The 21066-nt window shown below is 44.1% G+C and overlaps 1 protein-coding gene across 1 annotated transcript in view; it reads left to right on the forward strand.

Annotated features, from left to right (window-relative positions):
• Positions 1-273: 273 nt before the first annotated feature.
• Rsph3 (radial spoke head 3) overlaps positions 274-21066 on the forward strand; it is a 29603-nt gene continuing 8810 nt past the window's right edge. Inside the window, exons 1-4 of the mRNA XM_057753868.1 lie at positions 274-277; positions 6233-6950; positions 13356-13443; positions 20457-20598. Coding sequence (XP_057609851.1) covers positions 274-277; positions 6233-6950; positions 13356-13443; positions 20457-20598 — 952 coding nt within the window. The remainder of the gene's footprint in view (positions 278-6232; positions 6951-13355; positions 13444-20456; positions 20599-21066) is intronic.

A 21066-nucleotide genomic window follows, 5' to 3' on the forward strand; every position in this document is an offset into this window, starting at 1 on the left:
TAAATGGTTTTGGGAACTGAACCTGAGTCCTCTTGCATGTGAGGCAATTGATCTAACAATGAACTATACCAGAGCTCTCATTTAGCCATTTTAGGATTTCACTCAGCAATTTTCTGTGGTTTTCCATATCCAGCAAATATTTACACATAAATCTCTCTAATCTCCAGGAGTGACAAGACGTTTTGGAAAAGAATGACCTCTTCTGTGGGTATGAACAGTTGGACGCTGTGGGTACAAACAGTCGAACGCTGTGGGTACGAACAGTCGGACGCTATGGGTATGAACAGTCAGACATCGGTCTCCCTAACCAGACCTGAAACCATTCTAGAAACTATTTGTCTAAAATTCCAGGTAACGGAAGGGATCTCGCAGATGCAAATCAACACCTGTGACAATTCTTCGGCAAGAACAGCTAGATCTAGAAAGAGCAGCCCAGAAGTTTGAGAAAGGATCTCTCCAGGGCAAGACACACAATTTTACAACTTCAGTTCTTTTTGCTGCTAGGATCTGCTCTAAGTTTTGCTGAGTAGACAAACAATCCCTATCTTTAATAGAGTTCTTGGACGACCTTTCTTAGTACAAGTCCCCAAAGGAACTCAGCTGTATACATCTCAGTGCGCCCTGAGTTACGGGGATGCTCTCTGTCTGCTAAAGACTGAGACACTGAGTTATAACGAAGTTATGCTTAGGACCAATAGGATGCAAGTGCTATACCATATTATGTATCATTTCCAACCTCAATGAAAATCCTGAAACATTGCTATAAATACTCAAACAAAAATAACTGGAATCATTGGTGAAACGATCAGATAGATGCCCTATCGCCTAACGGTAGAGCCTTCACTATGTGTGTTCCTAAAGAGAAGCCCGCAACATTCTAGGCTGGACTCTGATCCACTGCCTTCTGTAATAAGCCTGTTCTAGTTTACAAACTGAAATGTTTTTAAAGTCACAGAATAATCCCACCAGTGAAGCTTACATTTGATCAGTTATTAAGACAAAGAAACTCATGCCCTTAAATTAAAATTTCACAAATCTGAAACTACTTTCATTTCTCATTCCCACATTTCCTGTGTTCTTAAACGGTGGCACACAGTTTAGGGCTGTCTCAAGGTGGCATGTAGGGGAAGAAGAATGAAATCACAGAATTATAGGCCCTATCATAACTGGTCAATTAAAAAATACATTCAGGTCTCAGACATTTGACAAAAATAACTCTCATTTTCAAGAATAGAAAGTGTCAGGGGGTTTTATATCTTCTTATAAGAAATTTCCATCCACTGGATGTAAATTTTACTTTTCATTCAAAAACACAACATGTTTTGTTACTGAAAACTTCCCAAGAAGGGAGCTATTCTACACACTCTGAGTCACGGTTTTGCTCTGACTGGGAGTCTGTGCTCCCTCGGGCTCTTACTAGAGAGAATTTTTGAAACCGTTAGATCAAAAGGAAATGATCGGAACATCATCTCTGCTTCTCAGGTCTATAGGAAACCGAAAAGCAGTGTGTCTCCAGTTCTGGGTATTACCGCCAGATTCAAAGAACCACCACCATACAGAGCACCGTCAACCTGAAGCCGGGCTCTTTCAGGCCAGAATGAGGTGCTAAGGCCCTGATGTTTACATGATTCTGGAGTTTCTCTATAGGAAAAAGAAAAGCTTGCAAATACAAATTAAAGCACAAACACAGATGCTTATCTAGGACAAAAACCCAAATTGTGAGTTATGAACTTAAGAGACTGGCAAATGCATACAAATCCCCCCACACAGGGGACATCGTCATCAGAAGCCCGACAGGCTTCTCTAATGCCCCTTTTCTGTGTGTTCTAACTAACGGGCACTTTAAGTCCCTTCTTCCTAACAGCTTTTTCTTGCAGCTTGGTACTAAGTCGGGGTTCCTTTCAACATGACAAGTGCAGAGGAAATTTATTTGCTTTAGCTTTTCAAGTTGGTAATAACTTGGAGATGTTTAGGACCACCAATGTAGAAAAATCTCTCACGTTTTTCATACGGGAGCTAGAAAATCTAGGAAAGTTCTCCACAGATCAGTCTGTTGCCTGTCTGCCTTTCGAGTCTTTGGCATTCTGTAAATACCCTGCTCACTCACAGCTGCGAGCCACCTACACGACGTGTGCCCATGAACTTCAGAATTAGCAGACCCAAGCCAGAACTCTGGGCTCCCATTCCCTCCAGCAGACGACTGTAGCTCACGGAATCGTGTGATCGCTGTGTTACTTCATGTTAGCCTAAACCATGGTGAGCATTCCGTATCCATCTACTCCCCATTCCCACATCTGATCCTTTACTAAGGGTTCTAATTCCATTCTGTTGCAATGACAAACTAACCAAAAAAAAAAAAAAAAGACCAAAAGATCTTAGGGTACGAAAGGGTTTATTTCATCTTACAGGTTGGTCCATCATCGGGGGAGTTGGGGCAGGAAACCAAGCAGGAACTTGAATCAGAAACCATGGAGGAATGCTGCTTGCTGGCTTGGTTACAGAGCCATGCTTAGATAGCTTCCCTTTCTCCTCTGACTATGGAGGAGTTATCCATCCTGCTTGTGCAAAAGGGGCCATCTCTTACCTCTATCATCCCGCCAATTCTTCTCCTCCTGTTCTGCATCCTCCATACCCTCAGAGTCATCCCTATAGGTACATACAACATCAATTTTACCGTTAAAAACTGAAACTTTCTCTTGGTCCAACTCATCTGTCTACTGGACCATTTCCCTTCCTTCATGGCAACCCTGACTAGTCCCAGGCTGACTCCTCCTGCTCCCTCTGAACCCTCTATTAGCTGAGCTTTCTTGTCCATGACTGCACAGACCAACTCCTTCCCTCTTGCCGGTGTCCTTACTTTGGTTGACCTGTGGACATTAGAAATTGTGGGCCTTCCCTCTCCTTCACTTTCCTCCCTTGTCTCCTAGGTAATCAGACTTTCTGCATTCTTCAATCTCTCTGGCCACTCCTTTTCAGTCTCCTTTGCAGGTTTTTCCTCGGCGTCCTGACTTGTATTGGGAGAGGCCAGAGGCCTGTTCTTTCTCTACACTCCTTTAATAACCGTATCAAGGTTTACAACTCTAAATACCAGCTGTCTGCATTGTGTCAGAAATCCTTCTCTATGCCCCCGCCCAGTCCACAGGAACTCTACGCTCCCTGTCACCATCCGCTTAGTCAGTCCCACTCAGATGACACATGCGCACTTCTGTCTTGAGGAGTTTCCAACGACCACCCCTAAACCTGCTCTGCTCTCGAGCTTCCTGTAAATGTCAACTCATTTTTCCAGTCACTCTGGTCCACAGCCTGAGTGGCCTTTACCTGTGACTCCCAAACAGAGTAATCATTCTTCAGGAATAATTATAAAAGTTTTTTTTAAAAAATGCAGAAAATTTTATCAATACAACTTCACAGAAACTGTACAAGTGGCTTAAAGGTGCTGGAGAGTGGTTGGTGTGGTCAGGGTGAAAAGGACAGGGTCCCAGGTAGGATGGGAATACAGAAAACAGTACACAACTGTTGTTTTCCCTCCTCAGAGCATTTAAGTAAAGAACAAGGCCATGACCTAGAGGCTTCAGGAGTCTTTCCAGTATGGGGAGAGAAAAACTACAGCTGAGAACAACGGCCAAGACTTGAAGGGACCAGGCACAGAGATGCAGAGAGTGTGGTGAGGAGAGCCTGACAATTCGCTTGGCTTTTAGTGGAGCTATCTACTGAACTCTACGCTAGAGAGGCACTAACAAGTCAGAAAGCTACTCGATGGCTAGAGAGCTTCATAGACCTCTCAACAATCTCACGAAGCTGAAAAAGAAATATATATATTTAGTTCAAGTTCATCCAGAGATAGGGACCTGCTGAACATCCTTGGCTTTCTTAAGGGCAGAAAGATCTATGCTTTAGGGTAACAGCAGCTAGGAAAACACAACAGAACAACAAAATGCAGATTTCTGCATCCTCTCCTGCGCTGTCAACTACAGTAAAATCAATGTTTAAGCTGGGGGAGTGCTAGAGCGCTTGCTTCCCCAGCTAGCATGCTATGGTCCTCAGCATCAAAATAAGTAATCAGTTTAATCCCCTCTGGAGAAAGATCATGCCAGTCAAGGCATTCGGGCAAGTTTTTCTGCACATTGTGCAGTGTTTCCCCGCACCCCTTCAGAGTCGTAAATCTCTTGGGGTGTGGGGATCTCCTGCTAGGTCTCCCTGCCCATGCTTCATGGCAGTCTTCTCCCAGTGAAGGAACTGGAGTGCTGTGGTTCTCTTTAATCACATGGTCAAATTTCTGCTCAAAACTCTTCAGGGCTTTTAAGCCTGGAGTAAATGCCCAGGCTTTCACACTGACTGTCAGTGAGACACCAATCTGGTTACTGACTTCACCTTCCTTCTGCATTCCTCCTCCACCCACTCTTAGTCCTTAGCCTTGCCTTCGAACAAGCCTGATGTCAGAACTCTGTTCTCATTGCTTCCGTTATCTGGAATGCTCTGCTGGTCTTGTTTCCCTGATTCACTCCCTTCTCATCTTTGCTGGAATGCCACTGCCTCTGCATCCTTCCAAGGCCTTCTCTAACCAGCCTACATCCCTGTCTCCCTAGACCTAGCCTTCCGTGGTTCTTTTTTATGCTTAGTTCTTATACAAATTTTACTTCCTTGTCTTAGTTTTATGATTATCTGCTAAAATACAGATTCCACAAAGGCAAGAATGTTAACTTTTGTCATTGTTTTCCACTTCTATACCTGTCGTTTCCAATGACCGGTGCGTGGCATACAGCATATACTCAAAATCCTTCAGCCAAATCACTGCATTCCAGACCATTCAAGGCAATCACAGAATGCAGACATCTAGTACTGTCAACTGAAAGAGACTACACAAAAGATTTTATTACCACAAATAAATGCTACTATAACCAAAAAAGTAAACCAGATTGTTCTGGGCGTAATACAAAGAGAACCAGACCAAGGACACAGACTTATAGAACTTTCGGTAGCTATCATATTACCGATAAATCCCAGCTATGCTTGGGATGGGACCATTGGTTACTCACTCAGTGTGCAATCCTCCCTATGTAATCAACCAACCTGTTCCTCCTTCCTCCTGGAAGACAGAACACTGAAACCCCAAGTTATCATTCTCTCTGAACTTATGTGAAACGATTCTTTACTGTTTCTGTTTGCAATTGGCTTCTTGCTCCAAGGGGGCAAAAGCATTCTGATAAGCTGTCCAACATTTGTATGAAATAATGCCAACTTTTCTTTAGTTGTTTCTACAAATGATCTACACAAACCCTTCTGGATTTCTACATCTCAGACCTTTGAGCCTTTGATCACAGTCACTTTTTAATTTATTAGTGTGCGAGTGTATGGGGTGTGTGTGTGAAGCTGGGACAACAACTGTCAGGAACTGGGTCTCTCCTGTGGGTTCTGGGGCTCAAACTCAGGTCAACAAGCTTGCTTTTAGCCCCATCCGAGGCATTCTAAAGGTTCCTTTTACCAGAGGCTAAAACCTCAGCATGATATTCGCTCGCTTCAGTGCCATTTTCTCAAAAGTGTCCTCAAACTCAGTCAGACTGAAGGTCTGCAGCAGTGTGTCTATAGCATTTACTACAGCCTTTAATGGTACTAATTACACAATGGTGATCGTCTACTTTAAACTGTAGACTAGTTTACCAGGTACAGTTCTAACTACCAAAGCTTCATTCATGCTTTTAATCCTTACAAATCCAAAGGGATAAATTCTATTACTCCCATTTTGTGGATTAGAAAAGTAGAGCATGCACGGACAAAATTTACAACTTGCCCGCGTGTTGCTGGGCTAGTCCACTGCAGAAGCTCGATTAGAGCCTGGACAGCGACGAGCTGCATTGAAAGTGTCGCTGCAAACCCAAGTAATTAACCACAAGGGATGCATACACTTCACAAACAAAATTCCTAACCTCTCTAGCTCTGAAACGAGTCCTAAAACGCTCCGCTCTTGGGCGCCTGGGGCCGGAAAGATGAAAACGTAAGGAGAACCCTGTTTCATCAACAACCTGCCCAACTCTTTGCCAAAGTTAGGTGGCTAACGGGGGGTACAAGTCGCCGCGGGAGCCCAGGGGTCCTCTAACGTGCTGGCCCAGAGCGCTGAGTGGAGAAGGCAGGTACGGAATTTACGCCAGGGAGCGGAGGAGGAGCTGGGAAACCGGAGACAGCCCGCCTCCGCCCGGCTCCAGCGCGTAACAGAGCTGCGAGCCCGACTGCCCAGGGCGTGTCACCGCCGGGGAGAGGGAAGCGCTGCGGCGTGACAGGGCAAGAATCAACGGAGAACGCCCCTCAAAGAGCAAGAGCACGTGGGCCTGCGAGGATGGCGCGGACAGCAGCCCCGCCAGGCGGCGCCCCGCAGCCGGGCCGGACGACTTTACCTCCGCCCCAGTGGCCACCGCCAACACCGCCACGGCGCCCTGGCCGGTCAAGAAACGGTCAATGCGCAGGCTTGCCCGCGGACCAGCAGGTGGGCGGAGTCACGAGCCGGAAGTGGCCTTTACTACGGGCCCCTCCGGAAACCCGGCCGGCCGGAATTGCCTGGAGTTCCTGCCTCCAGGCGGAACCTCGCGTTGCTCGGCAACCGGTGCGGGTGCCGCAGACTCGCTCCACGCTACCCGGAGCAAGCATAGAGTAGCGGCTCCCTGCTGCGCGGGCCCGCCTGCGTGGCGCCCGCTTCCCCGAGAGCCGCGTCCCCGCGCGTCGCGGCATCCCTGCCCTTGGCACTATTTACACGTCTCCGGCTCCCACGACTCCTTAACCCCCACCTGCCACAGAGCCCACCTCCACCGAAGGGGAGGTGGTTCGACCCCCGACATGGCGTCGGCGATGACAGACCGCAATCCTCGGGCGGCCGAGGCCTCCGGCACCTACACCTACACCAGCAGGCCCCGGGCCGTGCCTTGCCAGCGCCGCCGCTACCGGGACAGCCTGTTGCAGCCGTGAGTGACCAAAGTAGCTCCTGTCTGGTCTCCGCTTTGCATCCCAACTGTTTTCCCTTGACTACACCCAGTCAAAACCCCCTGCCCTAAAATAACACAACTATGTGGTTAAACAGAAGCACAGCTGGCCTGAGTCATGACGTGAACACGAATGGTTATAGACAGCCACCACCAAACACCACACGGGGCGTATTAATCCACAGTTCTGCCAAGTTGGCTTCATCACTCCATCATGCAGAAAAGTGAAGCACAGAGAAGTACATGGATAGCATATACCGAATGAAAGAGCCAACCACATAAAGCTCTTTTCATCCCAGTCTGGGTGGATTAGCCTTCCATGCAGGACCACAAAACATATTGCTACTCTAGTGAATATTTGCTGAATTCAGGCCTGTATATGTAATAAAGACCACGGGGTTTATAGTTCGCTTAGAGTTCTTTCTGTAAGCTTCAAGTTTTGAAATAGCAGGACTTAAGAGCGGGAGATTTATGGAAGCAGGCATCTCTGAACCTTTTGTTCACCTTGGACCTTGCCTGCCACACAAGAAGCTCTCAGTGTAAACTGAATTTTAACTCTGGGCCAGGCCTGACACAAACCTGTTATCCTAGCTCACTCAGAAATAAGTCAGTAGGATGGCTGAGTTGTTTCTTATAGTTAGTTGATTTTTATGTTGAAATAGTGTGTTTACTAATAGATCAGTGTATCAAAGTAATGCAGAAATGCATAGTAAAGTGTTTCATGAAAGTAGTTAACAAACCAGAACATAGAGACCCGTACCACAGGAATGGTTACCTTCCATGATACCCTTATAAAGAATATATTGAGGTGACTGCCATTAGCTAAATTATGTAACCACGTCCAAAGAATGAATGTTTTTAGGTCAGTCTGCCTCTGTTCTACAAGGTTCTTAGTCTAATCTTGTTCAGAATTTTCTCTGTTGACCCTAGTAAGTAACTCCAGACAACACATGTCTAGACTGGTTAACAATGTGTCAAAAGGGAGTCAAGATTACAAATTATCTTGATGGGTATATGACTGGGCTGAATCCCAGTTTTATAATTAGGTATGAGAAAATCTCATTTTACTCTCAGAGTAACTTAAAACTTTCAGATTAATCCAAGCCTGATATGGTTCAAGGGCACCTGCCTTTTTGTAGCACAATAAATTGTAGAACTGAAAGAAACCATTAGAGTACAAGTTTTCCCGTTTTCAAACCAGAAGTTTTAGTGGTTTGTGCATCCCTAATCTGGAAATGTGAAACTTTTTTTATGAATGAGTGCTCTTTCTGCATGTGCGCCTTTATGCCAGAAGAGGGCAACCACTATAGCTGGTCGTGAGCCATCATGGGAATTGAATTTAGGACCTCTGGAAGAGCAGCCAGTGTTCTTAATTGCTGAGCCATCCTTCCAAGCACGTGAAACCTTTTTAAATGTGTGTGTGTGTGCGCGCGTGCAGCACAGGTGTTAGTGGAGCCCAGAGGAAGGCATCAGATCCCCTGGAGCTGGAGTTGCAGAGGGTTGTGAGCTGCCTCACATGAACGCTGGGAACCAAACTCTGGTCCGCTGAAGAAGCAGTAGGAGCATTTAGCCCTTGAGCCTTCGCTCTAGTCCCCACACCTTCTGAAGCTCTTTGAGTGCCATGATGCTGCACAGGAAAGTTCCACATAGGACATTGTGTGACTGGTCATAGAATACAGATACACTGAAAATATTGTATATAATTACCACCAGGCTGTGTATGTAAAGTATATATGAAACATGTTTACATTTGAGTCATATATGAGCAAATATTCCAAACTGTGAGGAAAAAAAAATCTGAAATATGTATAGTTCCAAATATTTCAGATAAGAGTTGCATATAATATGTATTATAATTATGAATTTGTTGGTAGTTAAGCAATCACAAATACATAAATGCAGTAACATTGACCTGTAGGCTTGTGCCCAAACCAAAATATGACATTCTCCTCTTACAAATCTGTTAGTCAAGATTATATAAACCTTTATATAATATATAATAAATATTATATAAAAGTATTTTTAATACAAATAAATAAAAAACTTGCTCTCTACCTTTTGTTTGACGCTGATCAAATGAAGCTTAACATTATCCTGGTAGCCAGAACGTTGTTGGTTCCCTAGAGATGGCCTCTCCTTAATCCCCAGTACCTGTGAGCTCACAACCTTGTCTATTCAGATGTTAAGAAAGTAGGTGGTACTGAATGTCTGGGCGGGGCCGGTGTCACGCCAGTGAGCCCTTTTCAGTCTATTCAGCTGTTAGGATGGGGAGGTTGTCCTGAAAGTCTGGGCGGGGCCAGTGTCATCTCTGGGAACCCAAACAAATGAAAGGGAAAAGGGACGCAGAAGCTGGAGGAGGACTCTTAGTCTCTCCTCTCTGGTAGCTTTGATCAGAAGTACCCGACAGAAGCAATCAAACATCAGACGGAGGAAAAGTTCATTTTGACTTGTGGTTCATCGTAGAAGGGAAAGTGGCATGGTGGTGACGTTGCAGAGAGAGATTAGGGCTGGTGTTCAACTTGCTTTCTCCTTTCACAGTTAATCCAGTCTAGAAACTCTCTCGTAGACATACCCTGAAGTTTGTCTCCCAGGCGATTCTAGATCCTGTCGCACTGACAGTATTAACCGTCATAGAGTCGACGCCTGGGGACGGGCCCTGTAGGACTGGAAAAGGCAGCAGAACACTCCCTGTTGTCTCCAGAAGAGTCTTCCCTATAGGACCCGCTGTGGGCCTCTGGCCTCCAGAGTTCTCAGAGAAATGTGTGCTGACTAAAACCATGAGACGTGTCTGTCGGGGGAGGGGTTGTTGTGGATGGAATTACGTCCTTACGTTTTCCTTTGCTTCATCCAGAGTCCCCGGTGGTCTCTAGTTGTCTTACCCAGTGCCCCTTTCTTTATCCATTTTCCTGTGAGAACAGTAAAGAATTTAGTCTCCAGTGGCTCTGATGGAGTGAGGGAATGTAGTTAGTTCCATAGTTTTATTAGCCACTAACTTCTAATCCTATGAGACAGTTTAAACAAGTAGGTAGTTCTAGAAACGCCAGAGAGCGTATGTCGTCCTCTCTGGGGGCAGATGCCTCACTCATCCTCCAGAGGCATTTGGTATCTCTGGCGGCAGTGAGGGAAGAGAGAGAGAGGCCAGGCATACTTTGGTTTGGAAAGCTTTACCTTTGGTTCCTCCCTTCCCTCATTAACTCCTTCTCTCTGCCTTCTCTAACAAGGCCTTTTCTTCCACACTAAGTTTTCTAGATGTATATTTGATCCATTTTTGGTTCATTTTTACATTTTCATCCCAGCGATAATATTTTTCTTAGTTTAAATCCACAGGTAAGGCATTGAAGCCCCATCCTGTGAGGCTGAACATGCAGGTGTGTTGTTTTATCATCAGCACGGTGGCTGCTCCTGAATCTACTGCAGTTTTAGCTGCAGAGTGCAGCTCCTCCATCTCTGTCCCGCTGCCCAGCAGGACTTCTGCATCCCCTGGAACCGCTTCTGTCACTACAGCCACGTGTAAACTAAGTCTCTATTTTTCTGTTTTACCAATACAGACTCAGGAGTCAGATACTGGGGTGAAAACCTGCTAGCTCAGAGAGGCCAAGAAGCAACAGCTGACCTTTCTTCTTAGCCAGTGACCAGCAAGAGAGCTTCTCTTCCCATGCCCCAAACCAAAAAAGCTGCCAAACTCAAGTCCCTCCTCATTATTGCCTGCGCATTTCCCTGTCAATTTGCCCAGACTCCCTCTTACTCTCTATGCTACTTCCTGTCAACTAGTTGCTGGCGCTACCTCTTGACCTAAGGTTTTATTTAATTAACACAAACTTGGGGTTCACAGTGTGATCAAATAGCCCACAACACAAACGGATTATTGTAACTTTTTAATTCAGATTTAAAGAGATCCCTGCATGGGAATTGTTCCTGTTTATTAAATGCTGCCGTGGTACCAGGTAGCCCTCGCAACAGCTCCAGGAAGTAGGTGGCATTACTTTCATTCCCAAGGGGCAAACCATGTTATCAGTTTTGTATGCATTTTTCTCTACTTCTTTCCAGGCTCACATATTTATATTCAAATTCATGGCTTCTTATTTATGGATAAACAACAATAGCTCTCTTTGTGAACTTTCTCTCATTGAACAGGGACTAGGAACACTATCAGAGGAGGGAGAGGACTTATTTCAGCTCCTACTTGCAGAGGTTTTGGTACATGGTCATTTGGCTCCATGTTTTTGGAGGTGAGGCAGAGAACCATGGTGGGAAGGGTGTGAGGGAACAGAAATGCTCACGTCATGGCAACCAGAAAGCAGAGGAGAAAATGACAGGGAAGATCCCGAGCCAGGATTCCCTCTTCAGTGTCATACTCCTAAGTGATGTCACTTCATCCAATTGAACCCAGCTGTCTGTAAGTCCACATCTCCATAGTCTGCAAGGATGAATCCACCAATAGCCTAAATTATTGAGTCAGAAAGCTCCTGATCTAATCACCCTGGGAAATCCTCACAGACACCTACAACTTTGTTTTACTGGTCTCCTAGGTATCTGTCAAGCCAGTCAATCAAGATGAACCATTACAGTTTATTTCATAGCAACATTAACATACACAGGTCTGAGCCTCCTCTGCCCTCTTAGTAATTGGAGTGCTCAGTTGTCTTCCATGGCGCTGTGATAATGCCGAGTGTGGGTGTAACTGTCACTGCTAAAACTTTGCACTATTAATAGATACTCAGTTTGCTTCCAGCTTTTGCTACAAAGAATGAGGTTTGACAAACAACTGTGTGTGCTAGGCCTTTTACTTCCGGGAGGTAGGTTCTTAGGAATGTGATTGTTAAGGCATAAATTTACTTAATGTGAATGAATACAATGTACCTGTCCTCCAAGAATATTTAAACCTATACATTGCATCCATATCAACAGTCAGTGTCACAGAGCTCATTATTTCGACAGTGTCAACCCAGTATCTTCCCTTATTGTGATTAGCAGTGGGAGGCATTAGCCAGTTCAGAACCGCTGCTCTTCTAAAATGCCACTGGTCTCAGTGGATATAGAATAAATTGAGAAGAAATTTTGTTCTATTCAACTAAAAGAGGACTTGGCTGTCCAGGTAAAAGACAGGGATGTCAATTGAGCAGCAGATAGTGTAAGAAAGACTGGGGCATGGAGTCAGAAATTCCTGCAGCTGTAGGGATGGAGAAAAGAATGTGGTCATACATGACTCCCAGCGTTCTTGAGTAAGTCACAACTGTGGTCATTGGAACCATTTAGTCAAATAGAAAACACTTGAAGTAATAAGCTGGCAGGGGAGAAGACTAGCTCAGTGTTGGAACTGCCTTCTAGACATCTTAGTAAGGTATCTCTAGGCAGCTGGATATGCCTAGAGTTGAGAGTAGTGAACTAAAAAGAAAATAAAACTGCTATGTGGGTTATGAGTGAAGCTTTGCTGGTGGACAGAAAACTGAGCCCTTAGAAAGTCTAGCTAAGTAGCCGGGAATCAGCTCTGGAAGCAGTGCACAGGGTAGAAGAGAGAGCCGTCCCGTGCAGGAGCTGGCACAACCTGAGACCAAGTAACGCAGACAGGAAAACATGCTCGTGTGTTCAGGAGAGGCTTCAGTCTGCAGCAGCCTAGCCCACGTGGTCAGCTCCGATAGCGTGTCAGGGTGTAGGCTGAGGGTGGGCCTCACAGTTATGGACAGCCGTGCACTGATGGCCTTGAGGGCCAGCTCTGGGGCTGTGCTCTTCAGGCTCATTCCGGCTCCCAATATTCAAATTTGCTGACATTTCAGCAGCACCTTTAGCTTGGAGGAACAGTGCGAAGTCTGACTTTCCTTCTAAAACCTGGTCTGTTACTAAATGCACATTTCAGTCTCTGACTGGGACTTTCCACATTTGCTGAACAGTCTTCAGTGTTTACACACTGAGCCCAGCTCTCTCTTACTAGGAGGGGAATGTGGGCAGGTTCTTTTCCATTTTTCTCCTGTTAATTAGGAGTATTAGTTCCCAATATGAAGTTATTGTTAGCAATAAATAAAATTTGTAAGGTTCAGCCATATAGTAACTTATATAAATGATAGCTGTCTGTCTCTTTATGTTATGACTGTACTACAGTTTCTTTTATACATTTTAAATATTTTTATTTTATATGTACACGTGTTTTATCTGCATGCATGTGTGAGTATCAGATACTAGAGACACGGTCCCATGAAACTGGGATTACAGATGGTTGTCAGATGCCATGTGAGTACTGGGAACCAAATCCAAGTCCTCTGGAGGAACAAGTGCTCTTATCTGCCATCTCTCCAGATTCTACAAGATATGTTTAATCTAAATTCTATTGAAATAGGTTCACTTAATGGATTCAAATAATAAACCATTCACTTAGAATTTTCTGTTTTGCAGAGCTGACGAACCTTTGAATTATGGAAACATAATGTATGACAGAAGGGTGATCCGAGGCAACACCTATGCACTCCCCACAGGACAGGTGGTAAGCAGTCTGAGTGGTGTCCTTATCACTTCCACTGTTGTAACAAACACTGAGAGCAGACGTAGTTAGAGAAGGAAAGGTTTACACTTCCTTATATGACCTACACTTTGGGTAGCAACTCAGCATTCAGGACAGTCAGGACAGGAGCTCAATCTTACACAGCCTAGGGTTGGTGCCTCCCACAGTGGGATTGGCCCCCACATCAGTCATTAGTTTATTCGTCAAAACAGCCTTGCACAGACAAGGCCCCAGGCAAATGCAGTCTGGGTAGTTTCTCAGTTGAGCTTCTCTCTTCTCAGCTGACTCTGGTTTCTGTCAGGTTGGCACTAAACACTAACGAAGACAGTTGTCTAACACAGCTTCCCTGTTATCTGTTCTCAAGGATCAGTTGTATGTTTGTGTCAAATTTTGATCTGTTACCTAAAATATTTATAAAACGAAATTAAAAATTAGTTGAAGAGTAAATTTTTTAAAAATACATAGAAGCTGGAGGTGTGGGTCATGATAGAGTAATTGTCTATCATGTGCAAGGCCCTCAGTTCAGTCTCCAACACTGCACCCTGAAGTATGTATGCATGCATGTGCATATAGTATGTGTGTATGTATGTATGTGCACAGATATGTGGGTCTAGTGGTACGTGCAGGAGCTAGAGGGGAAAGGAGTTACTGTTTGGGGGTCTAGAGTTGGAGTTCCAGAAGGGCAAGCAGTTCCCAGAGTGAGTAGTGGTGCTGGTCACAGCAAGGCGGCTGTGCTCAGTGCCATGGAGTTGTACATCAGGACGATGGATGTGGTGCACAGCGTTGTTTCCACCCTGTCTGCTGCACTCGCGGTACTAAAGAAACCTGTTTTCTTCAGTCTGCACTACAGGATGAACCAGCCTGTATATTCCCCAGCCTAAGAAAAGAGGAAGTGGTAGCTTTTACATTTCATGTATTTTCCACAGTAAATAATTACTAAAATAAGTCCTAATATTTTACTGAACAGGATTCTAGTGAACCCTCTGAAAGCTTCTAAACTTTGACTCTGGATTTTGTACTAAGTTGCTGCAGATCAATTTAAGCAGTTCACAGACACCACTAGTGTGAAGCCATGCTCTGGCTGGTGTCTGACACATTCCGTTTGTTTAGATTGTCTTATCCTCTACTGCTGATATTAATCAGAAGTCTGAATTGTGTGTCTTTTCTTTACCCAATTCGAAATATTTACTGAGTTTCAGGGTCTAGCTAGTCTGAATAGCTAGGATACAGAGTTGAGCGAGACATGCCGAGTAGTAAGTGGCTATTTCTTAGCATAGATGTCACATGCAGTAACTCTGTAAGCCCTGCAATGGCCTCTGTGAATGTTACAGTCAGAGCAATAGCTCCCATGCCTGGGTCTGTATCAGCATCATCTGGAGCCTTCCCCCTTACCCCAGTCTCCTGCATCAGAACCTCTAGGGCTTGAACACCAAACTATGTTTTCTTTTCCCCAGACAGACTCACTATCAGGACTGTGTGTTTTTTAACAAGCTTCTCTAAACACTTAGGTCCAGCCAGGAAGATCCACACATGGGGTCTAGACATCTTGTGTCACTTTGTTTAGCAGTACAGTGACTTCTTTAGTCAAATAATCAGCACCTTACTATAAAAATCTGCCCTAAAACTTCCTGTTCCTCCTTGTTAGGACTAAACCCCCTAAGACACACTTCAGAAACCCTAAAAGACTCGAGGAGGGACGGCTGCAGCCTGGCCGGGGACTTTGAGACTCAGCTGAAAAGCAGCACAGCCTGTGTTCCCAGATTTCCTCTCTACCTCTCCGTAACATGCTCACGATGCTGGAGAAGCATACCACCAGCCCGCAGGCACAATCCCAGGGGGATCCATACCTCAGCCAGACACTCTCACAGTACCAGCGAGTCTGGGCAGAGTAGGGAGCACTCTCATTCCACATACAGAGCAAGACAACCCACATCCCACATACCCAGCAAGAGTGCAAAGCCATACCCTACTCCACATTTTGAAGCACTGTCCACAAAAGTAGAGCAGAAAACTGAATTTCCACCCTCACACAGCCACAGTGAGGTATGAGGTAGGGAGTAGAAGACAACACAGGTTGGTGCCCTGCTTTTTCTGAGTGTTGGTAACAAAGCCAGTGTGAAGCTAAATGTATTTTTATCTAATAGTAATAAGGAGAAACAATATGGTAACAGTAGGTGCTGTGGCCCTTCCTGCCCCGCCACATCCAAACACCAGCATCAGCAGAGCTATGCCCCACCCAGTACCTTTAAGTAGAGCCTAGCAGGGAGTTAGACTCCCATTCCCTCCAAACATGTACCTACTGCAAAATGAATGACCTCCTACTGAAAAGATTAAGTAGTACCCGAAGTCCCACAACGTAGAGTTCCAAGTCTCCAACAAAAAAAAAGTTACTCATCACCAGGCAGTGGCAGTGCACACCTTTAATCCCAGCACTCAGGAAGCAGAGGCAGGCAGATCTCTGAGTCGAGGCCAGCCTGGTCTACAGAGTGAGTTCTAGGACAGGCTCCAACGCTACACAGAAAAACCCTGTCTAGAAAAAAAAGTTACCCATTATAAAAACCAGGATAGTCTCTTATGAGATAAAGCAATCAAGATGACAATACATGAGACTCAAATATAGGAATTATAAAATGTAGGAAATGTAAAGCAGTCAAAATTATCTTGACCAGAAGTGAAAAATTATGAATATTTTATACAAACAAATAAGCAACTTGGCAGAGAAATAGAGAATATAAAAATGGACCAAATGGGAACGGTAGAACTGAAAACTAAAGCAGAGTAAAACACTCACTGGACCATCAGTAGTGCATTGGAGATGACACGGGAAGAAATTAGTGACTCAGAAGAAAGTAAATCACATGGGGGAAAGCTATTTGAATAAATAGTGCATGAAAAGTCTACAAACTCAATGACAGAATTACGAGTCAAGAGATCCAGGGCACGGTAAACCCCAAGGAGAAGTCAAGTCCACGCCAAGCCTCATCAAAATCTAACTTAGGAAAACTGAGTTGGAAGGAGAGAAATGATGGGGACAACATCACTGCTGTTCTGCTAGCAGGTTCCCACCGGGAGCTTTCATTGGCCCATGTCAAGACATTCGTTCCAGGAGGTCGTGCCATGGTCAGAGGTGATCACTCTGCATCCAGAGCGAACATTGAATCTCCCTTATAAAGGCAGCAGGAAGGCAGATGCTTGGCTGACTAGGAGGAGCTATGTCTTAGTTGACCAGTGGTCACTGGAAGGAGCAATTTTAGATGGGATATATTATTGAAAACATGTAAGAGTAACTGAGCCCCGAACGTTAGACATTTTAAAACTAGATGCCAGGGGGGAATGCACCTCAGCAGTGAAGTATTTGAGTAACATGCATGGGGCTGTGGATTTGATTCCTAGGTCTGAAAAACAAAAATAGATGCCAAGTCAACATTGTAAGTTGCTATGTTGTAACTTATTATGTAAGTACTATGCCCAAATTCAAGAAAAAGAATGCAGAGAATTTCAAAACAATAAACAAATAGAAAACAAAAATGACAGCCTATACCCTATCATGTGATACGATCTTATCAATGATTTTGTTAAACATAAATGGTCTGAATGAAGTAGTTAGAAGTTAACAGAGATTATAAACATAATCCAACTACATTCTATGTGTAAGGAAAATCCCTTTAATTGTAATTAGGTCCAAAATAAAATTATGAAAGAAGATACAGTATGCAAACATTAATTCTATATAAAGACTTCTATTTTTAGTTATGTGTATGTGTGTGAGTGTGTACATGAGTGCAGGTGCCCTAGAAGGTCAGAGGCATCAGGTGCTAGGGTAAAGGTGCTTGTGAGCCGCCTGAGAGAGATACACAGATACACCATTTGATTGGACAGTTTTACTCAAGATATCAAAAATACAAAGCAGAAAAATAGTATTAAAAACTATGAAAGGGAAACAACTCACCTACAAAAGCAGACACATCAGAAAAACATCACAGCCCTAATGGCCAGGAAGCATGGAGGGTAGAGTTTAAACCCTGCAAGGAAATAACTACAGCCAAGACCACTGTCCCCAGGAAACCCGTCACTAGAGTGATGAAGACATGAGCCATGTGAGGACACTGTCCCAAGGAAACCCATCACTAGAGTGATGAGGACACTCCAGCACTTCAGAAGATGCCTAGAGCACTGTCCTCAGTGGAGGAAGAATGTCTCAGTTCCCAGAGCACATCGTAACTCTCATGTCAGATAGACTGACGACAGAGAGCTAGGAAGGAGTCCATCTGGTCCAGCACAATAAACGAGAAAACCCATAGTAATTTATAAAAACCTAAAACCAACACAACAGCCTATAAAGTCACAAATACTAGCAAGCATCCCTCAATAACCTCACATGTAAATGGACTCAACTCACCAGTAAAGAGTACTGGCTGATTAGATTGAAAAAAAAAAAAAAAAAAAAAAAACAAGTTCCAGCTATCTGTTACTTCCAAGAAACAGCTCACAGGTCCTAGACCACGAACCAAAGGATGGAAGTCAATTTAGATAAAAGCCAAAAATCAGTTGGCATAGGTAGTTTTTCTGGCAGGTGATAAAGTAGACTTCAGAATGAGCTAGAAGAGATGAAGATCACTGTGCATTAGTAAAGGGGACAGTTCACCAAGACATAATAGTCGTAGATGCAAATGTGTGTGCTCCAGACGTTACATAAAGCAGCACTAACACGGAGAAGGCCTGCTGCAGTAATAGAAGGGGGCCTCGGTGCCCCACTCTCTCCAAACTAGAAGTCAACAGACTTGAGGGTTAACTGTGCCATGGATCAAATGGGCCTAATGTTGACAGAATATTCCATCTAACAAAGGAGCGCACACCCCCTCAGCAGCTCCTAGAACCGTCTCTAAAAGAAACCACTTACTAGGTCGCAAAGAAAGGACTAAGCCAGGCAGTAGTGGCATACACCTTTAATCCCATCATTCAATAGGCAGAGGCAGGGAGATCTCTGTGAGTTTGAGACTAGCCTGAGCTATAGAGCAAGTTCCAAGACAGGACAAAGCTACACAGAAAAACCCTGTCTTGAAAAACCAAAAAAAAAAAAAAAAAAAAAAAAAAAGTAAGGACTAAATGGAGTCACTGCCAAATTGAAGAAAGAGCTAACCAATTACATTCTTAACAGTACTGAAATTTCTGTGGAATCAGCACAGACCCTAAAATACCAAAGCAATTCTATACACAAAGGGCAGAGCACTTGGGGAGGCTGAGGCTAACCTGAGCTACATAGGGATATCTTGTCTCAAAGAAACTGAGGGGAAGAAATCAAATGGATCATGGATTTAAATGTGAAATATAAAACTTGTAGGAGAAAACCTCAATAACCTTGGGAAGAGTGCAGAGCTTGCATGACCTGAGAGGGTAGCATACACAGAAATGAAGCTGGACTGATGAAAAGCCTTATACGGATGTATAAGGGCAAGCTACGAAACAGTACACATCATATTTCAACAGACAAGCTGCACATATGACCAGTGTCTTATACTGAAAATATGTAATTCTCAGAGCTTGAAAGCTAAAAACTATGCAAACCAAATAGAACCTGTCAAAAGTTGAGAGCAGAGGAAGATACTGATGACAAGCCTGTCAAAAGATGTTCAGCATTAGCCATGGGGGAATGAAATTTTAAGCTATTGTGATATACTTAATATACACTTATTCCAACACTAACATTTAGAAATTGGCAATAATGGCTTCAAGGTTACATAGCAAATGGAAAGAAATATTCAAACCTACAGTTGCGTCTATGTGAATCAAATAGACATGGAGACTTACCTTTGCACATGAGCCTGTGTATGAACATTCAGAGCAACTTCATGTGTAGTGTAAACTTACCTTTGCACATGAGCCTGTGTATGAACATTCAGAGCAACTTCATGTGTAGTGTAAAGAAGCTGAAAGTGTATTCTAAATGGTTTTCTTTCCCATTAGGTAAATGTTTAAAATCGAACTGGTGTGTTCATTCAGCCAACTTGTATTACTCAGTGAAGGTAGAGTTGGGGGTGGGATACTGGAGAGACCCAAGAGTTAAGGGGACCTGACTTTGGTTCCTAGTGCCCATGTTGGGTGACTCATAACTACTTGTAACTCCAGCTCCAGGGGATCCAGGGCCTCTTATAAACTCCTAGTCTGTGGACACACATATGCACATAATTAAAAATAAAAATATCTTTAAACAAAAAGGGGTAAGCAGTGAGGTTATTGGGACATGGTACAACCTAGATGACTCTCAGGGAAGTGCTTAGTAAAAACAAGTCACGCTCAAGAAGTTATCTGCTGTAGAATTCCTTATGTATAACATTTAAAAACATTTTTATGTAACTAATAGGATTTTCTGTATTCCCAACTCAAAAAATGACACACATGCTTGTTGTGATAATCTGATCACTGCATATTGTATATGTGTGTTGAAATGTCACACTGTGGCCTGTAAATAAATACAATTGCTTTATGTTGACTAAAAATAAAAACATGGGGGTCAGGAGATATTCAGTCAGATTTTCTTTTCATAATTGTCTTGACTTAAAACGGACAGTATTTTCAGCCTCTAGTCAGCTTTTTTGTTGACTTGAAGAAGCTTTCTTTGGACCCAGGGTGTTTTCTCCTTGAACTGATAAAAATTTTAAGGGAAATCTATTCAATTGAATTCAGATTTTAAAAAGTCCTACTAGTTTTTCATTTCTTAGCCATCTACCAAAGTTTACTGTAACAAAATAAATGTATCCGTTTTACTAGGCACCAGAGGTTGCTTGAGGAAAACCAGGTGATTAGCTAGAACTCTACACCCATGTGACCCAGTGTGGATTTGCTGTTAGCTTGGCATCACCTGACCACACCCCCAGTCACCAGGAGGCATCAGCTGACACACGCTTTGGTGCTAGCCGGGATGCTTTGTCAGTGGCAGCAGCTGCCTGCTCTGAGAACTGATGTCTGGTGTTTCTAAGCCTGTCTGTCCCCCTCAGCCCGGACAGCCTGATCCTCTAGAGCTTCAGCGGCAACAGCAGGCCAGGAGGAGGGCTCTTGCCAGAAAGCGAGCCCAAGAGCAGCTCAGACCGCGGACACCTGAGCCCGTGGAGGGCAGAAAGCACGTGGACGTGCAGACAGGTACCTGACCATGCCGCTGGCATCATGGCTCACGAGCTGTTCCTGTCAGTCCACTGGAACTTACCTTTTCTTTCCTTTCTATTATTTATGGATCTCCGGTGTGTATCTGTCTCTCCCCAGAAATATGGTAGGGATGTCTGTTTAGTAAGCAACTACATAGAACACATGTTATAATGTTGAGAGAGCTAGAAGTAGGGATTTGGACTTGATAAGAGTTTCCTAACTACTAATTCTCTCAGCCCTTCCCTCATATTATATGACTGTCTTAGTTAAGGTTACCCCTGTTGTGATGAAACACCATGACAAAAGCAAGTTGGGAGAAAAGGGTTTATTTGATTTATACTTCCACGTGTCAGTTCACCACTGAAAGAACTCAAACAGGGTTGGAACCTGTAGACAGGAGCTGATGCAGAGGCCATGGAGGGGTGCTGCCTACTGGCTTGCTCCCAGTGGCTTGTTCAACCTGCT

Source organism: Chionomys nivalis, chromosome 2 (genome assembly GCF_950005125.1).
Source record: "Chionomys nivalis chromosome 2, mChiNiv1.1, whole genome shotgun sequence".
Lineage (NCBI taxonomy): Eukaryota > Metazoa > Chordata > Mammalia > Rodentia > Cricetidae > Chionomys > Chionomys nivalis.